Source organism: Mobula birostris, chromosome X, assembly GCF_030028105.1.
Source record: "Mobula birostris isolate sMobBir1 chromosome X, sMobBir1.hap1, whole genome shotgun sequence".
In the NCBI taxonomy this organism is placed as follows: Eukaryota; Metazoa; Chordata; class Chondrichthyes; order Myliobatiformes; family Myliobatidae; genus Mobula; species Mobula birostris.
The window spans coordinates 66,872,833-66,895,605 of NC_092402.1; the positions used below are offsets into that span (position 1 = coordinate 66,872,833).

The 22,773-nt window shown below is 42.2% G+C and overlaps 1 protein-coding gene across 2 annotated transcripts in view; it reads left to right on the forward strand.

Annotated features, from left to right (window-relative positions):
- LOC140191305 (5'-AMP-activated protein kinase subunit gamma-1-like) overlaps nt 1–22,773 on the forward strand; it is a 65,993-nt gene that overhangs the window by 13,423 nt on the left and 29,797 nt on the right. For both annotated transcript variants that reach the window (XM_072248581.1, XM_072248582.1), the window contains exons 2-3: nt 13,552–13,600; nt 18,670–18,776. In XM_072248581.1, the coding sequence (XP_072104682.1) occupies nt 13,552–13,600; nt 18,670–18,776 (156 nt within the window). The remainder of the gene's footprint in view (nt 1–13,551; nt 13,601–18,669; nt 18,777–22,773) is intronic.

A 22,773-nucleotide genomic window follows, 5' to 3' on the forward strand; every position in this document is an offset into this window, starting at 1 on the left:
CTGATGGTGTTGGCAACGCACATCAAAGTTGCTGGTGAACGCAGCAGGCCAGGTAGCATCTATTGGAAGAGTTTCAGTCGACATTTCAGGCCGAGACCCTTCGTCAGGACTAACTGAAGGAAGAGTTAGTAAGAGATTTGAAAGGGGGAGGGGGAGATCCAAAATGATAGGAGAAGACAGGAGGGGGAGGGATGGAGCCAAGAGCTGGACAGTTGATTGGCAAAGGGGATATGAGAGGATCATGGGACAGGAGATCCAGGGAGAAAGACGGCGGGGGGTAAAACAGAGGATGGACAAGGGGTATAGTCAGAGGGACAGAGGGAGAAAAAGGAGAGAGAGAGAGAGAGAGAGAGAAGGAATATATAAAATAAATAATGGATGGGGTACGAGGCGGAGTTGGTCTTTTATTATTATTTACTCTGTTGAAAGAGTAACAGTTCTCAATGAAGCTGCACCTATTTAATCTGAAATTACAGTATTACAATGGGAAACTTCAATATTTAGGACAACAAAATTTGACTCCTACCAAATCTCCTGTAACTAAACTGAGGATTGGCTTTAGTTTGATTAATTCACCGAAAACTTCAACTTGAAAGTCCAGGCTTAAGTTGGAATTGGTCAATGTAGTGGAAAGCTAGTCTTGCGTACTGTTTGTACAGATCAGATCATTACATAGTGCATCAAGATAATACAAGGTGAAACAATAACGGAATGGGGGGGGAGTGCAACAGCTACAGGGATGATGCAGGTCAGGTAAACAATAAGGTGCAAGGTCATAATGAGGTAGATTGTGAGGTCAAGAGTCCAATTTGTCATACCAGGGTAACGCTCAGTAGTCTTATAACAGCTGGTTAGAATCTTGTCCTTGAGCCTGGTGGTACATGTTTCCAGGCTTCTGTGTCTTTTGCCCGATTGGCGAAGGGAAAGTGATGTCTCGATTAGATGACTCCTTCCTGGAAGTTTCTGTGCTGTGGTAGCTGCCATGACAATGGTGTCAGTGTTGTAGTTGTTTCAAGGAAAAAAACTTGCAAAAGTGTGGGCCCTTCCTAGATTGCATCTGAGCCATTTGTATCATATAAATCAATATTTTCCGTGTAAATTAGTTAGCAATACATTATTCATTGGTCCACCTTCCCTTTTCCAATCTTGAATCCATATTCCTGTGTCGAGTGCATGAAGTCTGTTGACCCAGGGAGCCAGCTGACTCGGGCTGTGTGGAGGCAGGAAATCACTAAGCTACTGTACAGTCAATAATAATGTGCATATCTAGAACTGAATACATGGGGTGCATTTGAATTGTTTGTAGTACCTGTAGCATTCCTGCTTCTGGTATACTTCACTCTCTCCCCCATGAAGTAACAACACTGCAGAACGTGGTAGAGAGTGTCCACATGAGTGCATCCTCTGTGGTGCTCATCCATCCACGGTCCGATCCTCGGTCTCCACTCTTGAATGTGATGCAAATTGCTTGTGTTTTGTTTGTAGAAGTATGTGCGTTTGTGGCTTTTGAAAGGTGTTTTATGAAGCACTTTTTGCTTTTGTGATAAGGAGGAAGGTGATCTTGATTGCTGAATGTTACATGTGGTTGAAGTAGCTCCTCTACCCATGTTAAAGTCAAAAGTAAAGTTTACTGTCACATGCGCAAGTACATGTATGCACAGGTGCAATGAAAAGCTTATTAGCAGCAGCATCACAGGCACACAGCATCAGATGATTAGCATTCAAAAGAAACAGGAGCAGGAGGAGGCCATTTGGCCCGTTGAGCCTGCTCCACCATTCAATAAGATCATGGCTGATCTGGCCATGGACTCATCTCCACATACCTGCCTTTTCCCCACAACCCTTAATTCCCCTACTATGCAAAAATCTATCCATCCATGTCTTAAATATGTTTAATGAGGTAGTATCCACTGCTTCATTGGGCAGAGAATTCCACACATTCACCACTCTCTGGGAAAAGCAGTTCCTCCTCATCTTCATCCTAAATCTTGAGGCTATGCCCCCTAGTTCTGGTCTCACCTACCAGTGGAAACAAACTTTCCTGCCTCTGTCTTATCGATCCCTTTCATAATTTTATATGTTTCTATAAGATCTCCTCTCATTCTTCTGAATTCCAGTGAGTACAGTCCCAGGTGACTCAATCTCTCCTCATCTCTGGAATCAACCTGGTGAACCTCCTCTATACCGCCTCCAAAGCCAGTATATCCTTCCTCAAGTAAGGAGACCAGAACCCCACACAGTACTCTCGTTGCAATCTCACCAGTACCCCGTACAGTTGCAGCGTAACCTCCCTGCTCTTAAATTCACAATAAAAACTTATAAATTATAGACAATTTTTACAAGGAAGAACACAATTAGAATAAAACGATGTGCATTTTAGTGCAAAATGATGATACTGTTGCTGGTAGCATTGATGTAGTGATTAGGGTTGTGCAAGTTGGTTCAAGAACTGAGTGATTGAAGAGAAGTAGCTGTTCTTGAACTTAGTGGTGTTGGACTTCAGGCTTCTGCCCATTAGTAGCTGTGAGAAGGATGCATGACTCAGATGGTGGGGATCTTTGATAAATCTTTCATTTGGTATATCTCACCAAAGCTGTCTCTCAAAGGGAGTCTAATTCATTGCCAAGCAGAAAAAAATAGTTACATGCAAATAATTGCAAACTTAAAGTGAAATTCTGTTTTAATCCCCTCAAAACTAAAATACCCTTTATGATAAAACATATTTGATTCTGCACTTCACGCTCCCTGGAGTACAAATTGATAGTAAATATTAAAAATTTAAATTATAAATCATAAATGGAAAAGAGAAAGTAAAGTAGTGCAAAAAACCGAGAGGCAGGTCTGGATATTTGGAGGGTATGGCCCAGATCCGGGTCAGGATCCGTTCAGCAGTCTTGTCACAGTTGGAAAGAAGCTGTTCCCAAATCTAGCTGTACGAGTCTTCAAGCTCCTGAGCCTTCTCCCAGAGGGAAGAGGGGCGAAAAGTGTGTTGGCTGTGTGAGTTATGTCCTTGATTATGGCCAGTGCGTGAGTGGGCCAGTGAAGGAGTGGAGCTTTGAGGCTTTGACTCGAGAGGCTTCGACGAGAAGAGGCGGAGGACAAGCTAGTTCGCAGTTAGTCTTTACAATGCCTCCTGAGACGGTGATGTGCCTCTCATGTGAGATGTGGCAGTCTTGGGGTAACTCCCCTCTCCCGCAGAGTCACATCTGCCAGAAGTGCATACGGCTGGGCGATCTGGAAGACTGTGTAAGGAATCTGGAGCAGCAGCTGGATGAACTTCGACTCATAAGGGAGAATGAGGCAGTCATAGATGAGAGCTACAGGGAGGTAGTCACACCTAGGCTGCCGGAAGCAGGTCGTTGGGTGACAGTCAGAGCGGGGAAAGCAAAGGTGAGCAGACAGGTAGTGCAGATTGGATGGGGGAGCAATATCCTTGCAGGTAGGTTTGCTAGCATGGTTCAGGAGGGTTTAAACTAATTTGCATGGGGGATGGGACCCAGAGCGATAGAGCAGTGAAAGAAGTGCATGGAGTAAAGCCAGATCTAACATATAGAGAGGCTTTGAGGAAAGAGAAGCAGAATAAACAGTGTAGAGACAGTAAGGTAGAAGGGCTGAAATGTGTGTACCTCAATGTAAGAGGCATCAGGAACAAAGGTGATGAACTGAGAGCTTGGATACATACATGGAATTACATTACAGAGACTTGGCTGGCACCAGGGCAGGAATGGATTCTCAATATTCCTGGATTTCAGTGCTTTAAAAGGGACAGAGAGGGCAGAGAAAGGGGAGGAGGGGTGGCATTACTGGTCAGGGATACTATTACAGCTACAGAAAGGGTGGGTAATGTAGCAGGATCCTCTTTTGAGTCAATATGGGTGGAAATCAGGAACAGGAAGGGAGCAGTTACTCTATTGGGGGTATCCTATAGGCCCCCTGGTAGCAGCAGAGATACAGAGGAGCAGATTGGGAGGCAGATTTTGGAAAGGTGCAAAAATAACAGGGTTGTTATCATGGGTGACTTTAACTTCCCTAATATTGATTGGCACCTGATTAGTTCCAAGGGTTTAGATGGGGCAGAGTTTGTTTAGTGTGTCCAGGACGGATTCTGACCAGGGGGAATGCCATACTAGATCTAGTACTAGGTAATGAACTGGGTCAGGTCACAGATCTCTCAGTGGGTGAGCATCTGGGGGACAGTGACCACTGCTCCCTGGCCTTTAGCATTATCATGGAGAAGGATAGAATCAGAGAGGACAGGAAAATTTTTAATTGGGGAAAGGCAAATTATGAGGCTATAAGGCTAGAACTTGCGGGTGTGAACTGGGATGATGTTTTTGCAGGGAAATGTACTATGGACATGTGGTCGATGTTTAGAGATCTCTTGCAGGATGTTAGGGATAAATTTGTCCCGCTGAGGAAGATAAAGAATGGTAGGGTGAAGGAACCATGGGTGACAAGTGAGGTGGAAAACCTAGTCAGGTGGAAGAAGGCAGCATACATGAGGTTTAGGAAGCAAGGATCAGATGGGTTTATTGAGGAATATAGGGAAGCAAGAAAGGAGCTTAAGAAGGGGCTGAGGAGAGCAAGAAGGGGGCATGAGAAGGCCTTGGCGAGTAGGGTAAAGGAAAGCCCCAAGGCATTCTTCAATTATGTGAAGAAAAAAAGGATGACGAGTGAAGGTAGGACCGATTAGAGATAAAGGTGGGAAGATGTGCCTGGAGGCTGTGGAAGTGAGCGAGGTCCTCAATGAATACTTCTCTTCGGTATTCACAAATGAGATGGAACTTGATGATGGTGAGGACAATATGGGTGAGGTTGATGTTCTGGAACATGTTGATATTAAGGGAGGTGTTGGAGTTGTTAAAATACATTAGGACAGATAAGTCCCCGGGGCCTGAAGGAATATTCCCCAGGCTGCTCCACGAGGCGAGAGAAGAGATTGCTGAGCCTCTGGCTAGGATCTTTATGTCCTTGTTGTCCACGGGAATGGTACCGGAGGATTGGAGGGAGGTGAATGTTGTCCCCTTGTTCAAAAAAGGTAGTAGGGATAGTCCAGGTAATTATAGACCAGTGAGCCTTACGTCTGTGGTGGGAAAGCTGTTGGAAAAGATTCTTAGAGATAGGATCTATGGGCATTTAGAGAATCATGGTCTGATCAGGGACAGTCAGCATGGCTTTGTGAAGGGCAGATCGTGTCTAACAAGCCTGATAGAGTTCTTTGAGGAGGTGACCAGGCATATAGATGGGGGTAGTGCAGTGGATGTGATCTATATGGATTTTGGTAAGGCATTTGACAAGGTTCCACATAGTAGGCTTATTCAGAAAGTTAGAAGGCATGGGATCCAGGGAAGTTTGGTCAGGTGGATTCAGAATTGGCTAGCCTGCAGAAGGCAGAGGGTCGTGGTGGAGGGAGTACATTCAGATTGGAGGATTGTGACTAGTGGTGTCCCCCAAGAATCTGTTCTGGGACCTCTACTTTTCGTGATTTTTATTAACGACCTGAATGTGGGGGTAGAAGGGTGGGTTGGCAAGTTTGCAGACGACACACAGCTTGGTGGTGTTGTAGATAGTGTAGAGGATTGTCAAAGATTGCAGAGAGACATTGATAGGATGCAGGAGTGGGCTGAGAAGTGGCAGATGCAGTTCAACCCGGAGAAGTGTGAGGTGGTACACTTTGGAAGGACAAACTCCAAGGCAGAGTACAAAGTAAATGGCAGGATACTTGGTAGTGTGGAGGAGCAGAGGAATCTCGGGGTACATGTCCACAGATCCCTGAAAGTTGCCTCACAGGTGGATAAGGTAGTTAAGAAAGCTTATGGGGTGTTAGCTTTCATAAGTCGAGGGATAGAGTTTAAGAGTTGCGATGTAATGATGCAGGTCTATAAAACTCTGGTTAGGCCACACCTGGAGTACTGTGTCCAGTTCTGGTCGCCTCACTATAGGAAGGATGTGAAAGCATTGGAAAGGGTACAGAGGAGATTTACCAGGATGCTGCCTGGTTTAGAAAGTATGCATTATGATCAGAGATTAAGGGAGCTAGGGCTTTACTCTTTGGAGAGAAGGAGGATGAGAGGAGACATGATAGAGGTGTACAAGATAATAGGAGGAATAGATAGAGTGGATAGCCAGCGCCTCTTCCCCAGGGCACCACTGCTCAATACAAGAGGACATGGCTTTAAGGTAAGGGGTGGGAAGTTCAAGGGGGATATTAGAGGAAGGTTTTTAACTCAGAGTGGTTGGTGCGTGGAATGCACTGCCTGAGTCAGTGGTGGAGGCAGACACACCAGTGAAGTTTAAGAGACTGCTAGACAGGTATATGGAGGAATTTAAGGTGGGGGCTTATATGGGAGGCAGGGTTTGAGGGTTGGCACAACATTGTGGGCCGAAGGGCCTGTACTGTGCTGTACTATTCTATGTTTTATGTTATCGTGGCAGCACTGCTCCAACAGCGTGCGGTGTAAAGTGAGGCCAAAGACAGAAGGTTGGTTTGTGTGATGTGCTGGGCTGTGTTCACGATCTTCTGCAGTTTCTTTCAGTCTTGGACAGGACAACTTCCATACCAGGTTGTGATACACCCTAGAAGAATGCTTTCTACGGTGCATCTATAAAAATTAGTGAGGGTTTTAGGGGACAGGCCAAATTTCTTTAGTTTTCTCAGGAAGTAAAGGTGCTGGTGGGCCTTCTTGGCAGTGGACTCTGCTTGGTTGGACCAAGTCAGGTCATTTGTGATATTGACCCCGAGGAACTTAAAGCTTTTGACCTGTTCCACTTGCGTACCACCGATGTAAATGGGGTCGTGCGGTCCGCTACTCCTTCTGAAGTCAACAACCAATTCCTTTGTCTTGCTGACATTGAGGAATAGGTTATTGTCTTCGCACCATGCCACCAGGTCTTAATTTCCTCCCTGTACTCAAACTTATCATTACCCGAGATACGGCCTACAATTGTGGTGTCATCAGCAAACTTATATATTGAGTTCCATAGAAATGATGGGTGTACAGTGAGTACAGCAGGGGGCTGAGTACACAGCCTTGTGGGGCACCAGTGCTCAGAGTGATTGTAGAGGAGAGCTTGTCCCCTATTTTTACAGCCTGGGTCCTGTATGTGAGGAAGTTGAAGACGCAGCTGCAGATCTGAGTCAGGACCATTCACCTGAAAGTCTCGTGCTGATGCCACTAAATCACCGGCCGGCCCAGTCATCATAAGACATGCTCTCTAATCCAGGCTGCATCCTGATAAATCTCCTTTGTACTGTCTCTAAAGCTTCCACATCCTTCCTATAATGAGGTGACCAGAAATGAACACAATATTCCAAGTGAAGTGCTGCAAAACAACATCAGTTGTTTAAAATAATTACTTTTTTTGGGCATGCTGTACTTTTTGAAATCCTGACTAAAATGAAGTTATAATTCAAAGATTCAAGGTACATTTATTATCAAATTATATATGTAGTATACAACCCTGAGATTTGTCTTCCCACAGCATGAAACAGAGAAACACCATGAAACCCGTTTAAAGAAAACATCAAACACCCAACACCCACGCAAAAAGAACAAATTGCGCAAATGTCAAAAAACGAGTTAAAAAAACACACTGAAATTGTTCATCAGTTATTAACACACAGTTTGCCCATTCTAAAGGCTCCATCAAAATGAGTCCCTGTGCTGGAAAAGTGAAGCAGCAGTAGCTGATCAGCAGGAAGTTATTTTTTCATCTTGCCTAATAATGTGCAGACTGCTTAGAAGGTGCATTTTTGGAACAGTTGTGGAGCATGAATACTTCTGGGAATTGGATGTGTACTTGCACTATATATTAAAAAAACAGCTGTGCCTTAGATTATGACAAAGTTTCCAGATGTCTTTAGCAACAAAAAAATCTAAATGCTGCCTTCTGGCTACTTTCTCAATGTATTAGACTACTGGATAGTCGTGTACTGCTGTCAGTTGGCTAGTACCCTGGCTGACACAGATACACCTCTGGTCCTGGACTTTGCCCCTTCTGGACAAAGAAAAGAAGGCAAATCACAGGAAAAAAGTCAAGTAAATCTGCCAAGTCATCAATATAATCATAAAACAAAGGGCTGCTGCCTAGTATACAACTGTCTGGTGACTATGACCACAGCTCCTCATATTCCTCATACTCCATGATTCCCACCTCTTTTGCGCAAATGCAACGAGACCATATCCACACCACTGCTTCTCAGCATCCCCGGGGATGGACAAGCACAGTCATTTCCGTGGCTGGCAGCCATTTAGCTCCACAGTTTGATTCCCCATCAATGAAGAAAGGGAGGGAATGCAAACCATCTAGAACAACGCACAGAAAGGAAAACTGTTCAAGGCCAAAAGTGACAGAGAATGATTTCCCAATCTTTGTAAACAGAGCCACAGGAGATCAAGAATGTTCAATATATCGGACAGTGGCTTCTCTGGTTTCTCCTCAGTAACTGTCATTAGTGCAGGTAATTAAATGAAGAAACCACCTCCATGAGGCACACATTCACACTGGTGGGAAGTGAGTGCACGGGCGGTGTACATGAGGTTTTTATTTATATTGCATTGTGTTCCTAAGTGCCAGTTGTAGTGCTACTTCGTTAATGGGAAGAATGTTGAACTGGTTGGAAATATTCTTGTTCTGCTGCAGCATTTTCACCTTCTCATTGCGGCAAATGACACTACTACTTACTGTCCACTGTTACCAAAGGAGCCTATTTCAACAATATTGGTTATACTATGGTATTAATTGGGTTGTATCTTTTGGGCAGTACTTATCAGTTCAAAGGGTTTAGACAATATTAAGCTTAATTCAGCTGTTTCCCCCCCCCCCCATTTTATTACGGTGCAATTACTTTAGTGATATAATTCCTAATGAAATGGTTGGGAGAAGTAGTCTAGTGGAGATTTGAGGCTTTTTGTGCAAAGTGTTTATTAATTGCTTTTTGTGAATAATGGGGCAGTTACAGGATGATGATCCTTCTGTCTGTGTTACATGTTGCTGGTAGCAGGGTTATTGGACATGCCAGGTAGATCATGTACTAAATGGAGAAGTACAGTCTGACTTCTGGGCATGTCCTACAACCCTACAACTAGAATTTCATACACAGGCAAAATAGTAACTTCACCCTGTAACTGGTCTCTCATTTTGTCCTATCCATTTCTCCTGCTGCCCTCTCTGAAACTCAGTTCTTTTTCATCTTCGCAAGTAACAGGAATTCTGCAGATGCTGGAAATTCCAGTAACTTTGATGTGTGTTCCTTCTTTTTCATCTTGCTAATGTTGCAGGACAAAGGGCCCCTGGCTTGAAATGTTAACTCTGTTTCCCTCTCCCAATCAGCTGCCTGACCAGCTGAACGATTCCGTTATCTTCTGGTATTACTGGAAATGTAACTTTGGGATATTCCTATAAAGCTGGTGCAAGTCCAACGAGCCCATTTATTTCAAACAAAAACTCGTGTGTCCAAAGGTCAACGTGTTCTCTGAATTCAATTTATTAAGGCATTTTGGGATAATAAACACTCGTAAGGCAAATTCTGATTAGTTGGATGTTCTCTAGGAAAACCAATTGTACAATTCTTGAGGGAATTTGGGAAATGTTAACTGCGTGTCAAGCGTGCAACGCTTCAAGCTATGGCCTTGTGATAGTTATTAATCTATCAGTTGAATTTGTCAAATGTTTGGAAGTATGAGCTATTTTTTTATACCATTTAAATTCTGTTTCCAAGCAGAAAACCTGAGCTTTTTGTTTGCCAAGTTTATTTCCATGGGCTCACTGCAGATTCAAATAAACTAACATTTTCAGGGATCCACAAGTCTTGTGGCAATTTATGAAAGCCTGAGGAATGGCAGCTTATGTTAGGGTGGCAGCTTCCCAGGTTCAGAGCAAAATCTAAAGAGAAAATTGTCTATAGATACAATTTTGTAGTGTGGACTGTGCAGTCTGATGTTACCTGCCAGTGCAATTCCTAACTTCCTAAGAATACACTTGAGCCTCTGAAGGTAAATTTACATTGCTGCTATTACAGTGAAGTCAATGTAACAGGGTTACATCGATCTGATTCAGGAGTATGGGTTCTTCCCTCTTAGTGTTTGAGTAGGAGACTCAAGTGGGACAAGGCCAAATTCTGTTCTGCAGTGATGCATTGCATGCATCCCAGCAGGCAAGAGCCGTTAAATAAGGTACAATTTATGGGAGAACTAGAGACAAAAGAGACTGCAGATGCTGCAATCTGGAGCAGCACGAGTTGCTGGAGGAACTTGGCAGGTCAGGCTTGAAGGGTCTTGACCTGAAATATTGGCTGTCCATTTTTTTTTTGAGTTAAAAGGTTTCAAAGGTACATTTAATGTCAGGAAAATGTATACAATATACATCCTGAAATGCTTGTTCTTCACAACCACTTGCAAAAACAGAGGAGTGCCCCCAAAGAATGAATGACAGTTAAATGTTAGAACAGCACACTCCCCAGCTCCCTCCTCCCATGCGTAAGCAGCAGCAAAGCTACGATCCCACCTCCCCCACCAGCAAAAAAAAAACATCAGCACTCGCCACTCAAGTGTACAGCAAAGACACAGACTTTCAGTACCCCAAAGACTACTCGTTCACCCGGTGTTCAACATACCACAGGCTCTTCTCTCCCTAATAATGGAGAAAGAGATGTCTCCGTTTCACAACAACTTCTTGGTTCCTAATAATGTGCACCACCCACCCCTTCCCATCTGAAATCTCCCTTCACTTTGGTGCCTGTTCCAACCATCCATCTCCTGTCTTCTTCCAGTTATAAAGATTCATTCAATTAGCCATGAGATCTGTGTCGATTTTTGAAGGACTTTCAAAAACTGACCCATGTGAGATTATTGGTGGATATTCATGAGTGGTATGTTCGGGCTATTTCTGCCGAACCTTATGATCCGCATGTTCTACCTGTAACTTCAGTGAGAGGTCACAGTAAGGCTCTGCTTCTCCTATGTACACTTGAACTGCAAAATAGTCTCATTTGTGTTTAGTGGATATTTTAAGCTATCTAGCAAAGTGTGAAGTATTGACAGTGGAAATTTGCAGAACTCTTTCTGAAAGGCTGAGGTAAGACCGAGTGCAAGTTTCAGGACTAAATCTGTAACCCTTGTTTAAGAAAAAATGACTTGGGTAGATGGAGTTGAAATACAGACTAGCCAAGATCAAACTGAATGGCAGAACAGGCTTGAAAGTCCAAATGGCTGCTTCAACCACCCATTGATTAGTGAGGAGGGCGTGAATTAAGGTTATGATTTAAGCAACTTTTATTCTCTTAGAGTTTAGAGGAGATCTCATGGAATATTTTTTTTAAGAGTGCTCAGCAAACTCAATACTGAAATGATATTTTTCCCTGACTGAGGGGTGCCTTGACAGCTAACATATACCAGTAACACTATTTGTGATATTTAATTTTGTTCACTTCTATTTTATCTTAGCTGTTTGTCTAGTCTGCATGCTTCCTCTACTCTACACCATGATGGTGTGAAATCCTCATTTGCTATCTGGCCTTTGTACAATACTCACTACTAGATTTAACATTCTTGCTGTTAAGGACCCCCACCATCTGGGAAATGCCTTCTCGTTACTGCCAACAGGGAGGAGATGCAGGAGCCTAAAGACTCTCACTCAATGTTTTAAGAACAGCTTCTTCCCCTCTGCCATCAGATTTCTGAATGGTCCATGAGCCCTACTGTACTATTCTTTTTTTTCCTTGCATTTTTTGTTGATAGTAACTTAGTAATTTTGTCTTGCATTGCACTGCTGCCACAAAACAACAAATTTCACAACCTATGCCAGTGACAATATACCTGATTTTGATCTGGCAGTGTAATTGCTGACTCAATGCGAGCCACGACAGCACCCACTGAGGCTTTTGAAAGCCGTGCTTCCTCTCCTTTTAATAGCTGTAATTGGACGACAAGCAGGTGCCAAGCACACAAAGACATCCAGTCTATGAGATTTGCTTTCACCTGAACATTAAAACAGTTCATTTGATCCTGGAGATAAAACTGGTGGTGGTATGAATTATTGCTATATTTAGTAAGGACATACTTCTGATGTGTCTCAAGTAACCAACTTATCTGTTTATTGCCACCATTTTGTTTGGGTTACAGAAATGTATCTCTTTCGTGTTGGATTAGGGTGTAGAATTGCTATTTTTCTTGCAGTTTAACTTGTGCTTGGTTATCAGTTTCATATAATCACCTGTATGTGTATAACTGTTCAGTGAATTTTCAGTAATTGTAGTATAGCTGTTTCTATATTTTTCTAGAAGTTTCTCTGCAGTCTGTGCCATGTCACTGTGCATGTTATTTCTTATCACTGGAATGTGCTTTATTTGTCCAGTGAGCTAGTTTTTTAAAAGTCTGAAATGACCATGACTCCTTTAATCTTTTTCATTCTTTGTTCTTGTAACACCTAATAAAGGGCCATAACCACCAAGTTTTATGCCTCATCCTTGACTTCTGAAGAACCTCTGGATCATAAAATTACCAAATACAGCACCTACAATGAATTGCTTAACGTTCAGCATGATCCCAGTATCTTAGGATCTCGTCTTTCTCTTGCATCTTGAGTGTAGTATTTTATCTCCCTTTGAGTGAAAGCCAGCTTGGTGGAAGTGCTGTTACTCTGACTGTGTAGTCACTTGAATACTTGGATTGGTTTTCCATTCTATTTTCAGTTTCTTTGCTGTTGTTGCTGACCGGTCACTTAAGTTGGTGGGACATGATTCAAATGTATGTCCCTTAGTTGCAGCAGTTTGAGGAGTTAGAGCACAAAGCACCACTTCCTTTTATCTTTCTTCACTGTTATCTGCTCTTTGCTGCCTGTGTAAGTCTATTCATTTCAGGCTGGAGTGTCTTGCAGCATTGGTAAGTAAAAATATTACCCCACAATTAGACACATTTGTGAAAAGAGGTCAGTGTATTTCATCTTCAATTTATAACAACTCTTGAACCTACCCTGCCTGTAATTCTAGCATTGCAGACATTATTGAGCATGCCAATTTGTGAGCTTTGCATTCAAGACTTGTTTCTTTTCAAACAGCCTTCATTCTGGTTGAAATGAATGAGGGTATTTTGTCTCTACTTGTAATTGGCATGTGCTAAGATTGTTATTGACATTTATAAATGCACAATTATCTCTGTAATGTAGAGTTGATATGGCAGCATAGGGGCGCAGCTAGCAGAACTGCTGCCTCAGGGTGCCAGAGACCCAGGTTCAGTCCTGACCTTGGATGCTATCTGCGTGGGTTTGCATGTTTTTCTTGTGACTGCTTGCCTCCCACCTCCCAAAGATGTGTTGCTAATTGGCCACTGCAAATTACATCTAGTGTGTAGAAGAGGGATAGAATCTGGAGAGAGTTGATGGGAATGCAGAGTAAATAAAAATAGGATTAACACAGGATTAGTGTAACTAGGTGGTCGATCTCTTTGGTCTTAGTAAGCTGAAGGTCCCATTTCTGTGCTGTATCACTATGACTCTATATCATAGTTTAAAAATTTCTGGCAGACTTTAATTGTATTGTTTCTTTTCCCACAGACTGTTGCTGTCCTTGAAGACATGGAGAAGTTAAACTCGACTGGAGATGGTATATTTTTCATTTTATATCACTTTATTCAAAGTTGGAAACATGTTTTATGTACTGAATGTCAGGCTAGCTTAGCTATTTAAAAAGTATAAATGTGGCCAAATTTTATTTTATAATAGTTTAAAATGAAATGTCTAGTGTATATGAAATAGAAGGGCAGGGGGATCACTGGTTTCTTTTTTTAAAAAAAAGTAAGTTAGAGAGGTGTATTGAGTGGAGTACCCAGACTTCTACTATTTCTAGTTTAGATCACAATTCGATAGATGAGAGAGGCTATTTGATTTAAAAGTTTCAAGATGGCTAACTGCCCCTTGAGTGACTCCAGAGTTTTTGCATCTAAGCCCAGAGTCCAATCTAAGAATTAACCATTTTGCAAACCAGTGCTTCCTGACTTCATAGAATTGTGGTTTAACTTATGAGAGTACTCAGAATAAAATGTTACCTCTAGTTTATGTTCTTCAAAGCTAAGGCACTTTTCCCCAGACTACCCTCATAATTCAGTACTCGGATACCAGTCATTTGATCATCCTCTTCACTGTTTCCTTATGTGGAATAATAGTCCAGTGACTTTAGTGACATTATTCAAGCTAGGACCCAAGTCAAAAGCTTGCAATTTGTCATTGTACCTTGGCTTGTGTTTGCTTTGTAGATGAATGACTGGATGCCCTAAATCTTAAGTCACATCCTGAGGACTGCTTGCTTTTTCACTGTTTTTAAACTTGGACTATTATACAAATGACATCAAAGTTATCACACATCGTCTTGAAATCACATAATGAAGTATGAGTTAATAGTTTTGTTTTCCCAGGTCATGTCATATGTGAATGTCCAGACTGCTGCTACATCCATTTGTTACTTATATCACCTATTACATTTGCCATTTGCTTACTTGAGGTTAAGATGCTTTTTGATGTGCTGAGATGAGGGCTTCATAAATGATGCTCAGTAGTTCAAGGATGTTAGATACTACCAGCTTGCATAAGGTTAAGATCCCTCAATAGAATGGCATTTGTTCCCAAAATAGTGTTTTGTTAAGAGGTAGGTAGTTATGTTTTAGTCAATAGGCTATTCCAAGTATTTCCCTTGATCCCTTTTCACTCTATTTAACTGCCAATGAGTTAATTCTTAGCATTTGTGGTCCTCCATCTCATGTCCAGTATTTGGAATTAACTGTATTTCTAAGAACTTGCATCATGATTCTCGAATGACATAGCAACCATTGAGTTTGACCACCATTTGTGTGAAAGCTTCTAACAACCTAGGTGCGTGTCTGTTTTTAACTGCATTCCTTTTTCCATTTTATAAACTTTCTTCAATTAACTTCCTTTCCTCCATTTTTTTTGGTATTCTTTACCCTTCCTTAAGTTCTTGCTCACTCTCTTCTTTATCCCCTTAGTAAAGATACTAATACCAGTCTGGCTTGGATGAGACTGGTCTCACCTGAAGGGCGTTCACTGTGCAAGAATTTTCTTGAGGCGTAGGAATCTTGAGCATTCAAATCTGTACTTGCTTTTGAGCTCCACAATAATGCATCTAACCTGTTCCTGTTTTACTGGTGCACTGCATTGCACTAAGAATAATACTGAATTTATTGAGAAAGGGCTTGCTGTAATTTCAGCTGTAATTTCATCTTGCTGTAATTTCAGGATGCCTGAAAGTACCTTGCAAGCAACTACTTGCTTTAAAAATGTAGTCACAAAATGCGCAAATGCAAAAGTCAATTTTGTGTACAGCAGTTCTCGCAAGCAGCAAATAAAGTGAATGTCCAGTTAACCTGTGCTTTCTTTTAGTGTGCTGATTGAGGGAGAAATGCTGATCAGGGGTACACGAGGGAAACTCCCCTGTTCTTTCTAATACCATAGATTTTTTTTTTGTATCTGCATGAGGCCATTTGGACCTCACTTTAGTTCTTTATCCAATGTAGTGGTCCAAAGCTGAGGGTCTGTCTAGATTCAGAAATGGACCTGGACTCTCAACTTTCTGACTCAAGTACGTTGGCTAACTCAGTCAGGTTTATGACCCTTAAAGTCTTGTACTTTAGTTTAAAACATAACTCCTTCGCCTCTTTACAAGGATCCCATCCTGCATTCTTTCCTTTTTTTTAAATCCCCTTCCGGGTGCCAGTGAGCCAATAAGCCAATGAAGCATTCAGGATTGAGCTGTCTATACTACAAATTATGCAAATATCCACTCTGTTCCTCATAGTGTCACTCATTTACCCCAGGTAAGCTCTTGATCTGCTGTGCTGTGCTGTTAATATATGTTTGCCTTTACTTGCAACCCTGTTTTTTTTCTCAGTTTTGTTTCAGAAAATGTGAGTCTATTGAAAAATTCTGATCCCTAGTTTTGTTTTTGTTGTGATGCTTCCTCGTGCATTGTCCTTGGCTGTATTCAGCCACCTTTATCCCCATCCTGCTTTAGTTTCTCTGTATGAGGCGAAGAAACCTTTCCTCAAACTGCAAACCATGGGGTGTGATCTGCTAGTCCTTGTGCTCTTTTGACATTAAGTGCACCCACTGTTAAATATGCAAATATAGAAGTCAGTATTTTGCACAGCAATTGTTGCAAGCAGCAAATACGTTGCATGTACAACCCTTTGGTTGGCGCCACGTATACCAGAGTTCACCGAAGTATCTTGAACTTGGAATTGCAATAAAAGATGGTGTAATTCACAAGCTAACAAAATTAGATGAGACAAGCAGAGTCTAACTGGCAGACGAGAAGCAATACCTAAAAATGGCCTGACTTGTGTTGCGCCCTGAAAATGAGGGCCGTCAGTTACTTCTTGGTTGCAGGGGCAGCACAGTAGTGTAGTGGTTAGCGCAATCACTTTGCATTGCCAACGATCAGGGTTACTATTGACCCACTGCTGTCTGTAAAGAGTTTGTACGTTCTCTCTGTGACCGCATGCTCTGGTTTCCTCTCACGTTCCAAAGACGTACAAGTCAGGGTTAGTGAGTTGTGAACATGCTGTGTCGTCACTGGAAGTGTGGCGATACTTGTAGGCTGCTCCCAGCACATTCTCGGACTGTGTTGTTCATTGATGCATTTTGTTGTATGTTTCAATGTACATGTGAGAAATAAACCTAACCTTCATCCATTTTAAATTTGAGATTGATATTCAGGAGCATTGAAGCATACAGTGACTAGGCACGTATATGGGGTTAGGTCAGAGTTCAACCATAATCTTGCTGAGTGGTTGAAGTGTCTTGAGAAACTAAATGCCCCTGTTCTTGTGTTCCTGGGGGTAGAAACTGAGCAGGATTTGAGTGACCATAGGCCCATCACTGATCTTCAGTAACTGCAGAGCACTAATCAACAAATCAAAAGAAGCTGAGCAATTCTCGCAAATCAGTAGAACAAGTCTGGAGCCATCCTGCTGCAGTTGCTTCACCTTGACTACCACAATTACTGTGTCTGCTTTCTGTCGCTAAAACTGAACTCTGAGCAAAGAATATAAATCTTGTACTCTTCAGAATCAATCAGGTTTATTATCACTGAAATTTGCTTTGTTGCAGCAGTACAGTGCAGGACTTAAACATTACTATAAAGTTAAAATTTAAATAATGCAAAAGAGGAAGAGTGAGGTAGTATTTGTGGACCATTCGGAAATCTGATGGCAGAAGGGTCGAACCTGTTCCTAAAACATTGAGTGTTAGTCTTCAGGCTCCTGTAGCACCTCCTTGATGGTAGTAACATGAAGAGGGCAGTTATAAGTGCAGAGAGAGTATAGCAATGGGCTAAGCACACGTCTTTCAACCTTCAAGGAAAATGGAGAGAGGCTCTACAAAAGTTAGAAATTCAGTAGACCAGAAGTTAATTGTGCACAGTATTTTAAGTTAATTGATCATAGAATAGGCAGAAGATGAATTTAGAACAAAAATGGCAGGAAAGACACTGTGAAAGTGAAACTAACTGGATTAGTTTCAAGGCAATGAAGGTAAAATCTCTGGAGTCATTCTAGAGGCAGGACAGTGTTTTGTCAGCTTTTGACAGAATATTGAGGGAAGTGGACCTGACCACTTCTTTGGTTGTCCTTATCTTTGTAACATTTGGAATTGGAAGTTGCTGAAAGAAATTTGTACTTGTAGCAAATAAGAAATAACTGCTGAATTTTAAAACACTTCTCAGATTCTGTTTAGCTAAAATGGAATAACTTTTACACCTGGCAAAAGTGATAATTTTAGCAATTGAGAAGTGTCAAAATTATGCATCTTTGTAGCAGTCATCCAATAGAAACACGAGAGGGGGATCATTCAGGTGGTCAGCATTTATCTTGTACTCTTGCATCATTTCTATTGCAAATTACTTTTTAATACCTGGTATTAGCCAGGCCATAAATTAATGTTAGTGATTCACTATTTCCACAGAATTTTGTTTTGTTAATATATCAGGTTGTGCTCATCATTTGAATGTTTCACTAGTTTAATATTAAGTGCACACTGAATGGAGCTATATCATTTCCAGCAATCATAACTGAATGAAAGATTTAATTTAGTCCATTCTGATGGTTTCTTTGATACCATGACTGTCTTCACTGCCATGAGACATATTTTCTATCTTATCACTATAGACTTAGTGTTTTATCTTTATAAATTATCTGATTCCGGTTTGGTTTTATCGATCATTTCTGACTCACTCCTACTCCTAGAATCTAAATATTTATATGGTAACCACGGTGTACTTTGTTACCTTCAAAAGCACTTTTTTTTTCATTTTTATCCCCTTTCTGAAGAAACAAAGGGCTAAATTAGAACCCAGCCCAGTCATAGTGTGTTTATCATCAATGCACATTCCAGTGATGACCGGGAGTACAAAGGCTGTCATTATCATAACCCTGAAGACAGATTATATCTGTAACCTTTGATCAATAATAAGTCAGCCAAAAGACAGAAAATCTAAACCTTTCAGAGGAAACAGGAGCGAAATGTGGTTGAAGCATAAAAATAAGCTTATCACTGGTTTACACTGTGCCAATGGTTGTTCTAGGCAGTCCTGCACATCGTATAAAAGTAAAATATTGTACCCTTAAGAGTTTGGACCTGTTAACCTTTTGTGTTGAATTGCAGCAAATGAATCCAACAATGAGGTCTACACCCGCTTTATGAAGTCACACAGATGCTATGATCTTGTCCCCACCAGCTCCAAACTTGTGGTATTTGACACTTCTCTGCAGGTAATGTGGAGTTAATATTTGTCCAACCATTGCTGGTGCGTGTTCACTTCAAAGAGATACTTAGGTTTTTATCATGCTTTTCCCGTTCTTTGAAATATTCAAAGCAGTTTACATTATGATGAGTTACTTTGAAGTAGGCAAGTATTTTACCCAGACTGTTTAGAACCATTAATACACAAATTATGCAAGTTTGGAGTGTGGTAACAATCATTTCTTTGTGAAATTGCACAATGGGCCAGGCACTTTCATCAACGTTTCATAGCAAGTCCAGTGATTACTGCTGCCGGGTGTGTCCATATGATATCGCTACTTTTGCGCAATGCTCAATTCACCTCCACTGACACGACATTGGAGCTCAAAGCTGTAACCTACATTCTTTATGGATTGGTCACAGTGGAAAGACGAGCACATTGTGCCAATTTATCACTGATACTATTTAGAGGGACAAAGCTGAATTGTTAGACCTAACTGAGCAGCCTCAGAACTGACTGCAGACTACTCAAGCTGTTTTCTCCAGCATTTAGCTGCTGAGATTCTCACTCCATGAGTGCCTCATCAATGAAGTTGCTGGCACTCATTGGAGACATTGTGGCAAGGAGAAGGGAAAGCTGTGTCCTTCAGACAAGTGCCTAGTCCTGAGACTCTTTAGAGGCACATTTTCCACCTGGACTCTCTGAACAATGTATATGCAAGCTGTGGTTTTCCAAGGCTGTTACTGAGATGTGTGACATTCTGCAGGAAGACCATGGAGCCTGCACTGCCCTCTTCTCAGAGTCATGGTCATATTGGCTCTCCATTTCCTTACTGTATCTTTGCCACTTCTCCCAATCTGCTGCTCACCACTGCATCAGAGAGCTTTTCCACACACTGCACTTGTGGAAAACTGATTTCATTTGCTTTGAGGGCGAAGTGGAATCTCAGTGACTAGGATGGGCTAGCACTGCTGATTCCCTACACTTGTAGGCAGTCATTGAATAGAAACATATGGTCACAGGGGCTCCCCTTAATCACCTAGAGATTTCCATCATCAGAAATGGTTTCCTCTCATTCAATCATTAGTTGCTTGTGGATTCTCAGTAGCAGTTTTTGATTGTCAATAGGATGTTTCTGGGTCATACGTAGAACCTTGAAGAGGAGAGGCGGATACAGTAGGGTCTTTTAAGAGACTCTTAAATAAGAACATGGAGCTTAGAAAAATAGAGGGCTATACAGTAGGGTAATTCTGGGCAGCTTCTAGAGTAGGTTACGTGGTCAGCACAACATTGTGGGCCGAAGGGCCTGTAATGTGCTGTAGATTTCTATGATGCATATGACGTCTTCAACTGCGGTGAGACCAAATTGCCGGATATTTTCAGCAACCCGGTAGAGACGAGGCCCCTGGTGGATAAAGCATCCACCAAGTTCCCTGTCTCCTTGGATCTGTGAGCTCTCCAACCACGCTAACTGAGCATAGATACAAGAGGAGCCACACAAGTATTATATTTATTGTGGCAAGCATTGATCATCTGATAATGAGATTCCATTGCCTGCATCAGTCCAGGGCTGCCCTGCAGTTTATGCCAACCAGTGTGGAGACTTGGTCAAGGCAAGACCTTTAACAGTGTTGATGCTTAGAGGGATCATAGGAAGAATGGACTTGGACCCTGTGAGTGGCTACACAGGTTGATAGGGTGGTAAAGAAGGCATGTGGCATGCTTGCCTTTAGGTGAGGAATTGAGTTTAAGGGTCGAATTTACAGTATGTTGCAGCTTTATGAAATTCTAATTGGGCAGTATCTAGAAACATAGAAAACCTACAGCACAATACAGGCCATTCAGCCCACAATGCTGTGCCAAACGTGTACTTATTTAGAAATTACCTAGGATTACCCATAGCCCTCTATTTTTCTAAGCTCCATGTACCTTTTAAGAGATCCGATCGTATCCACCTCCACCACTGTTGCCGGCAGCCCTTTCCATGCACTCACCAATCTCTGCGTTTTTTTTTTAAAAGCAACAACAACTATAACAACTTACCCCTGACATCTCCTCTGTACCTACTTCCAAGCACCTTAAAACTGTGCCCTTTTGTGTTAGCCATTTCAGCCCTGGAAAAAAGCCTCAACTATCCACACGATGAATGCCTCTCATCATCTTGTACACCTCTATCAGGTCACCTCTCATCCTCTGCCGCTCCAAGGAAAAAAGGCTTGAGTTCACTCAACTATTCTTATAAGGCATGCTCCCCAATCCAGGCAACATCCTTGTAAATCTCCTCTGCACCCTTTCTATAGTTTTCATATCCTTCCTATAGTGAGGTGACCAGAACTGAGCACAGTACTCCGTGGGGTCTGACCAGGGTCCTATATAGCTACAACATTGCCTCTCGGCTCTTAAACTCAATCCCACAGTTGATGAAGGTCAATGCACCGTATGCCTTCTTAACCACAGAGTCAACCTGTGCAGCAGCTTTGAGTGTCCTATGGACTTGGACCCCAAGATCTCTCTGATCCTCCAAACTGCCAAGAGTATTACCATTAATACTATATTCTGCCATCATATTTGAAATACCAAAATGAACCACCTCACACTTATCTGGGTTGAACTCCATCTGCCACTTCTCAGCTCAATTTTACATCCTGTCAATGTCCTGCTGTAACCACTGACAGCCCTCCACACTATCCACAACACTCCCAACCTTTATGTCATCAGCAAATTTACTAACCCATCCCTCCATTTCCTCACCCAGGTCATTTATAAAAATCACAAAGAGAAGGGGTCCCAGAACAGACCCCTGAGGCACACCACTGGTGACCGACCTCCATGCAGAATATGACCCGTCTACAACCACTCTTTGCCTTCTGTGAGCAAGCCAATTCTGGATCCACAAAGCAATGTCCCCTTTGATCCCATGCCTCCTTACTTTCTCAATAAGCCTTGCATGGGGTACCTTGTCAAATGCCTTGCTGAAATCCATATACACTACATCTACTGCTCTACTTTCATCATTGTTTAGTCACATCCTCAAAACATTCAATCAGGCTCGTAAAGCACGACCTGCTTTTGACAAAGCCATGCTGACTATTCCTAATCATATTATGCCTCTCCAAATGTTCATAAATCCTGCCTCTCAGGATCTTCTCCATCAACTTACCAACTACTGAAGAACTGTATTGAGCTCTGGTTGCCCCATTATAGGAAAAATGTGGACACTTTGGAGAGGGTGCAGAGGAGTTTTACCTGGATTAGAGGGCATGTGCTGTAAGGAGCGGTTGGACAGAAGGGTTGTTTTCTCTGGAGCAGCGGAGGCTGAGGGGAGATCTGATGTAGGTTTATGAGATTATGAGAGGCAGAGGTAGAGTAGACAGCTGGTATCTTTTTCCCCAGGGTTGAAATGTCTAATACCAGAGGGTATACGATTAGCATGAGAGAAGAAGAGTTCAAAGGAGATGTACAGATCAAGTTTTATTGTACACAGAGTGGTGTGGTGATGGAGGCAAATATGATAAAGGCTCTTATATAGGAGCATGAATATACAGGAAATGGAAGGATAGGGACTGTAGGCAGAAGGGATGAGTGTAGTTGGTCATTTGATTACTAATGTAATAGTTCAGCACAGCATTGTGGGCTGAATGGCCTGTTCCTGTGTTGTACTGTTCTATTTGTAGTGCAAATGGAAAATGACAGTGGATACTGGAGGAGAACCTGGAGCCTGGGGTCCACGAGGCAAACCTTGAAGAGGAGCAGGAGGGAGAACGTGGCCTCCAGATGCATGTCCCTACTCAGTAGCCACTGTCTCATCTCCCAATTTGGCAAATCTGTCATGTGTTATATAAGGGGCATCCTGATGAATGTGTCACAGAATCAGCCTGCAAATTTATAGTCCCCAAGGCAATCCCAGCAAGTCTCCCCATGGTTACGACTAACATAAGACATCAATATTCAAGCAGGGAAGCCCAGGTGGCATTTAATTCCTCACCTGCTGCTCTGCAGACTTATCTGCTCTGATTGGAAGACGT